We start from the raw sequence: 6,815 nt of genomic DNA, 5'->3' as shown, positions 1-6,815 counted from the left end.
ATTTACCGACATTGCTTTTGGTTTGTAACAATAGCGAATCCCCATATGCAGTCATCTGTCAATGGCAAAATAAAAAAGAGGGGAATCTGGGAAGGACAGAGACCTGAATGACTCTGCCATTGCCAGTAGCAAGAGAACCGATAAAGCTGAATCATTCTGGGTATTTGAATGGGTGTTTCTGGGTGTGCAGCCAAAAACGAGCATTCAAACCAGACCCAAGCTGTGGCAGAGTTAGTAAGAAAAGGCAGATCTCAAATTATTGAGATCAGCGGTCAAGAACCTGCAGACATTAGCATTCCAGTTAATGCTGTAGACCTAGAGTGGTGGTTACAAAATGTAATACCACTTCAGGAAGCCCTATTAGGATTTGAAGGATTCAAATTCATTCATTCGCAGCAGCCGCAAGGGAAGAAGTGCCTCTGTAGAAAACTAGGGTCTGCTCTGTAACTTGGATTTGTTGTTTGAACTTCAATGCTGACTGTATTTTTTTTCAAATCCATGAATTCCTGTCATGAAAGTAAGCACTCTAAATCAAGTATATTAGTAGAAAAGGAAGCATTAGGAAATGAGCACAAAGCCAGAAGGGAATATTTGATACTCTGTTATGTTTCTTTTACTGTTAAATAGATTGGGCGTGTTTACTCAGAGCAAACGGTGTGACTAATAATGGCAATCTCACATTGAATGTACCTTTAGTGGCTGCATTGTCAAGAATGATCCATTCAGTTCCAAAATGCAGATTGCTGCCTGCAGTTCTACATAAATGTCTAAGTTTATTCCTTTGTACATCTGCAGATTGGGGCTAAGATATCTGTTATACTTTCTGACTAATGGGTTTTTGAATGACTGATGTTACCTGCATGCGTATGTCGTGTGCTTGATGCTGAAGCTTAAAGTTGATCGAGAAGTTTACAGTCAAAAGGGCTCCCGGGATTATCAGTTGGATTCAGGCTTTGAGGACAGCATGCGACAATTTCTTTGTAAAGGCTCTTAAAATGTCTTTTGTAGTAAAGGCTTAAGAGTTGAGTTATTAACCCCACAGGATTTGAAAAATCATAAAGGGCTATTGAGTTGAAAATTATGTGCGGTTCTTTAAAAATACACAATAGGATTTTTGAAGTGCTCAATACAAATGAGTTGCATGCAGAACTTTGAGTTACTTCATTCACAGGCCAGGCTAGTTCATCGTATGTGTTCATGCTTAACAGTAATATTTGTTCAAAAGTGAACAGCAGTTAGAACAATTGGGCAGATCCGTAAAAATTACTGCCTTTATGGGAAGCACCTATTTGGCATATAGGAAGAAACAAAGTCCCGCTTGCGAAAAACTGTCTATCTAGAAAAGAGACATCAAGTGTGAACAAACATCTGTATGTTACAGAAAAAAAAAAAAAAGGTTCTTTTTAGTTGAAAAGGATTTTTCTTTAATGATTGAAGAACAGTCTATGGTAACTTTAAATTGACAAATGAACAGTTACTTCTACATTTGTTTTCCACACTTAATACCTTATAGTGGTTAGAAGAATGTGGATTCTGTCTTGGAATGTACATTTATATACTCAAGTATATTGTATTAAAACATAGATACAACCTGCAGTATCACTAAAATGGTTAATGTTCGAGCTGTGAGATCATTCTTACTGTAAAACAAACCTTTATGGGGTTTTGTCCATTGCTAAATTTTCAAGTGTGCATTGTCTCAGTATAGTTTACGCGTAAGTAAAATTTTGTAAGGAAAACATTGAGAGGTGGCATTCATATAGAAGGCTACAATTGTGAATTTTATCATCTTTGAGATTATATATATTATATCTCGGAGTGAGGAGGCGGACCCAGAGTAAACAATGGAGTCTCAATATGAGCATGATCGTTACTCATTTATTCACCCACTTAACACTCCTTCGAACTCATAAGCGCTCTCCCGAACAACCTTGCAGATTAAAAGGAACTGCTGTCCTACAACAGTGACAAGCCAAGCAAGTGTGAAACTGCCCAGTGGGAGCCTGAATTGCCATGGCTTCGGCCAAAGGTCCTTGCTGAAATCTATGAGGCGGTCTTGCTTGAAGAGGAGGAAGATGAAGCGATGGTGGCCAGTTCCCATGGCAGGGAAAGGGGGCGAGTAATGACAGATATCCTTACCCAACGTGATGTCATTGCCTGGGACGTTTGTCCTGAACACAAAGAAGTTACTTCACTGTACATCCACCCATTCCCCTCCACCAGGACCTGCAGGTTCACCTGGGATTGCAAATCCCTCCATGCTACGCTTTGACATGACTTACGCCCTGTGTGACAAAGGGACAGACAGCAGGGCTGCTTTCCCTGGAAGAAAAACCCTATCCAGTGCTTTAATGCCAAACAGCAGCAATATCTGGCACTGCTGCACCTTTAGCAGGACCCAGAACATGGGAGTAAAGCAGCTCACAGCAGAAGCACCAGAGAAAGCCACAGAACTGCCTTGGCCAACAACTTCTCAGCTCTGTCAGAGGAGCCTCTGCCCGCTCCTCCTGGGCTGGACCCAAGCTGAGCAGCACACAGCTCTGGCGCGCAGTACTCACACCAGCCAGTGCACGTACTCCAAGTCCGTCTCTCTTAAATGTCCATCTGCAAACACACACAGTAGGGAAAGGTGACTCAGGGACAGCCTGGAGTTTGCATCGGCCCCAAAGTGAGAAGGTCCAGACTCTGTTTGAATGGAGGGGGCAGCTCGAGACCTCCCAGCATTCCTTTCCTAGCAGAAACGTAACTCAGTCTTTCAGGACTGAGATTAAAATGAGGAGCAAAGAACTCTATAGACGTGACTCCAAGATTAAAAGGACTTCTTGATCAACTGCTTCCCTCTGCTGTGCCTTTCGTTTCTCAGGGCAATGTCTGCTAACCCATCTCCTAGGCAGACTATTGAGTGGAGGAACGCTTTAGCGATCAACAAAAGACGGGAGCCAGGAGAATCACTTCCCCTACCACGGTGGCGCAGGTCCTGTTGTGTCACTGCCTCATCTCTCAACTGCTGGAGATCTGAGGAGGCTACAACCTTTCCTGCACATGCAACACATCTTATTAGGTTATGCTGTGCTGCCAGAAGATACAGGACCTAACCAAAGGCAGAGTAAAACAATTCTGTTTAAACAAGTTCTTTTTAAAGAACCCGCTACTCACCTGGATTTGTGAGCAACAAAGTCCAGAGGGAGCCTTTATCTGCCTCATACGATGACGGAGACCAGCTCATAGGGACGCCTGAAATCGACAGACGGACTACCACTCTGGTGGCAAGTAGCAACATTTTATTCTCCAAACGGAGTTTTTATACTCTTCTGGTTCCTCTTCGAATAATGATTACATGCTTCTAGTTGAGATAACATCGTACTTGTATGCACTATTTACATACTTTATTACTATTCTTGTCGTGAGAAAGCAGGCTCTATAAGTTCTACAAACAAGGGTCTACGTGTCTGGCCAGAGTTCACATAACATCCTTAACTAAATCTGCAGGTGTTCCTGGAGTGTATACATTTAACTTGGGCCCTGGAATGGGGAGAAACCCATTATATTGCCAAGAACCTCTGTGTCCACATCCTCCCTTCCAGGAGGAGCTGCTTTTGATCTCAGCACAGTGTTCTGTTATTGACCCTTCCAGGCCCTACAGAACACTGCTCTCAAGGCCTCTGGCTTCATCATTCTGCTTTTGACCCTTTCAGGCCCTCAGAAAGTATAATGGTTCTCCTCAATACGACACCACAAGAGGACTGGAAGCCTAAACAAGAAACACAAAGAGCTCTATTAAGACCAGGTCATGATTTCCAAGGGATGGCCACCACCAAGTAATCCAGTTCCACCAGGTGAGCCCCCGTGGCATTAACAGCAGCCTGCCACGGACAATAATCCTGTGGCAAAGCTTGGGTCCTTAGTGCGTTTTTTTAAATGCACTTCCTTCATCACAGAAGGAAACACCCTCCAAAAGAAAACCCCCAGAACGCTCAACGCCCATCACAAGCATCTGACAAAACCACGTAGGCTCCCCTGAGGTGGAGGTTGTTCCCAGCCCCCCTCACACAACTCCGATGGAGTCACCACATTCCCATAGTAGACTGGCACAAAGTGCTCATCTTTCTTGGTTGTACTTCACCCTCAGGGAGACCCAGGGGGTGAGCGTGGCCCCCTTGAACAAGTCACGGAATATCCTGCAGTGCTCTGCCACACGCTGTTTGTGGAAGGGGCTGCTGGTCTTCTTCACTCCGCTCTGACTTCATCAAGGGAGATCAGCACAGCAGGGAGAGAGAAATGCTGCAGGAGGTGACCGGAACCCCAGTGGCCAGGGCCACTGGGGGGTGGTGGGGCACCAACCAGCCTGGAGCCATACTGCTCTTTCCATCTCCCCATCCTGGTGATTCTCCTGCAGGATCTTTTTCCTTTCCTTGACTTTCTTTGCCTGCAGCCTCTTCTCACCTGGCAGGCTGATGTCGGGCTTTGGGAAAGGCCCTGCGTCTGGGGGATCATGCACGGAATGCAGTTTTAAAGAGAAGGAGGGCGCCACAGCTGAGAAATGGGGTTCTTTATTCTCTGCTTTCCTCCCCAGCGGGGGCACAGTGGCCCCCCGCGAGGATGGGAGGGGATGATGGCTCCCAGCTCAGCCTGAGTGCGGGGCAGCGCGGTGGGGCGTGTTCGTCAGGCTCTCCAGGAAGAACTGCTTGTCCTCAAGGAAGCGGTGGTCCTGAGAAGGGATTGATGGAAGGGAGGGTCACCGCGATGGCACACAGCCCTACCCAAGTCCAGCAGAGCTGCCTCCTGCCATGCAGGCTGGAGGAGGGGGCAGCCCTGCTGAGCCAACGGCATTATCCATGAACCCCAGACAAGCTGCAAGGATCCTCCCATCCTCACTGCTGCAATCACCCCTCCAGGCGCCCGTGGCTCCTGCCAGCCTAGGAACGGTCATGGCAGACACCCACCCTGTGGCTCCGATGCTCGGACCAGGCTTCCCCCAGCCCCGCTCCCACCCAGCCACTTTGAAGCCCCCTCCAGCCCCATCTCCTCACCTGCTGGGCCCTGTTCTTCAGCAGCAGGTTAGCGTAGAGCTCCACGGAGCCAGCCATGGCCAGAGTTTCCCTGCTCCTTCCTAGGCTGTGCCGAGGGAGTGTCCCAAGAGGAGGCGGAAAGTCTGGAACAAACCCCCTGCTGTACGGTGCCGCTGCTGCTGGGGGAAATGCAGATGCACACATCAGAGCATCCCTTTTTCTGCTGCCTGTGTGCTCCTGCAGCAGGGTCGTCCCTAACCTCCCAGTGAAAACGGGCCTTAACCCAGCTGCCTGTCCCATGCTGTCCACCCTCCTCGTGCTCCTGGTACCACCCCAGTTCAGAGAGCTCATCTGAGCTCTTTCTGAGGACGGGGAGGCCAACTCACAGCTGAGGTTTACGTACTGGAAACTAAAATAACCCCTAGAAACACCACGATCTTCCCAGTGCAGCTGCCCCCCCAGGCTGTCCCATCCCACAGCAGCATACAGGAAGCCTTACACAGCGTGGAGAGGCCTTTCACAGGGGCACTGAGGTCCTGCTCTGTGGTAAGCAGCATCGCGGGGTTGCTGGGCAGCTCCTCACATAGCTTTTGGAGCTGTTGCCTCTGGTAAGCCATGCTCAGCCAGCCCTGCCCCATCCCCAGGAGAAAGGAGAGAGAGAAGCTCTTGGCAAAGGTTCAGGTCCTTGGCACGGTGGCCCCAGGCCAAGATCGGCAGGTGAGGGGGTATTTGCCTCATGCAGATGCTGCTCCTGCTGCTTCAAGTACTGCTGCACGACCTCCAGCCTGCTCTGCTGCTCCGACTCCATCCTGCATGCTTCCTGCATGCTTCTCCCCCTTCATCATACTTCTGGGGTGAGAGCTGCAAGGCAGAGCGGCTGGGGATGGAGACCCTCACTGCAGCAGGTTAAGAGGATGCTCCTTTGTGCATCCTCTTAACCCCATCCTGGGACAGGATTAGGATTCACAACTTTGGGAGGGGTGCAAAACCCTAGTTTTGCTGCCAGCCTGTGTACAGCTGTGAACTACAAGCACAGATGCTGCACTTACGTTGGTCATGCTTTTATTCTTCTCTTCCTGCCGCTGGATGCACAGTGCAGACCTGTTCACCTTCTCCTTCTCCAGCCTCAGCTCCCACCAGGCCTCATCCAGCACCTCCCTGTCCCTTGCCAGCTGCTCCTCCTTGGCTTTCAGCTCATGGCTCCAGATCTTCAGGTCTGCCTGCTCCTAGGATTGGTATTGGGGAAACTAAGGCATTACCTGCACACACCATCCAGCGTTTTGCCAAGTGATGGCAGAGATCTGCCCTCGTTGAGCTTCTAGCGTGTGCCAGTTCAGAGTCAGAGCAAAACCACCAAGCAGTGCCCTCACTCACCCACGAGGAGGTTTTACTGAACCCACCATGGGGGTTTCCTCCCTCCAGACTTTCAACAGAAAGCAGCTCAGCCTGGTCTGGCTGCCCAAACTCCTCCCAGGCAAAGGTGGGGGACAGAGATGACTGATGCTTCAGTCAGCAGCAAAAACAGTCTGGCGGAGGCTGTTCCTGGAGCAGCCCGATTCTCACCACCTCTGTCCCACGCATTCCCAGCAGATCAAAGCACTCATGGACAGCAAAAGAGAAGCATGCAAGTGTACACACCGCCAAAACCTCTCTTGGGTTTTGCAGCCTATGGAGAAAGACAAATTCCCTCGTTAGAAAACAAAGCAAGTCTGACCTGGACTTTCTCAAAACACTAATGCCAGAGGAAGGTTCCTCCAGAGAACCCCACAAGGAACCACAAAGCCACGCTGTTCAGAAAGTGGTCTG

At 49.1% G+C, this 6,815-nt stretch overlaps 1 protein-coding gene across 1 annotated transcript; it reads right to left on the bottom strand.

The window, feature by feature from the left end:
• Window positions 1-856: 856 nt before the first annotated feature.
• On the bottom strand, window positions 857-5,087 carry LOC128854206 (39S ribosomal protein L38, mitochondrial-like; the record flags this gene model as incomplete). Its single annotated transcript, XM_054085406.1, is given in 9 exon segments — window positions 857-889; window positions 2,013-2,171; window positions 2,559-2,604; window positions 3,157-3,221; window positions 4,052-4,104; window positions 4,106-4,230; window positions 4,233-4,281; window positions 4,358-4,462; window positions 5,031-5,087. Coding segments are annotated over 9 exon segments (692 nt in total), but the record flags the coding sequence as incomplete, so codon positions are not given.
• Between the last annotated feature and the right edge of the window lie 1,728 nt (window positions 5,088-6,815).

The sequence above is a fragment of the Cuculus canorus genome, chromosome 20, assembly GCF_017976375.1.
Source record: "Cuculus canorus isolate bCucCan1 chromosome 20, bCucCan1.pri, whole genome shotgun sequence".
NCBI lineage: Eukaryota > Metazoa > Chordata > Aves > Cuculiformes > Cuculidae > Cuculus > Cuculus canorus.
The sequence above is the reverse complement of the archived record's forward strand: the minus strand, read 5'-3'. Positions and strand labels throughout refer to the sequence as shown.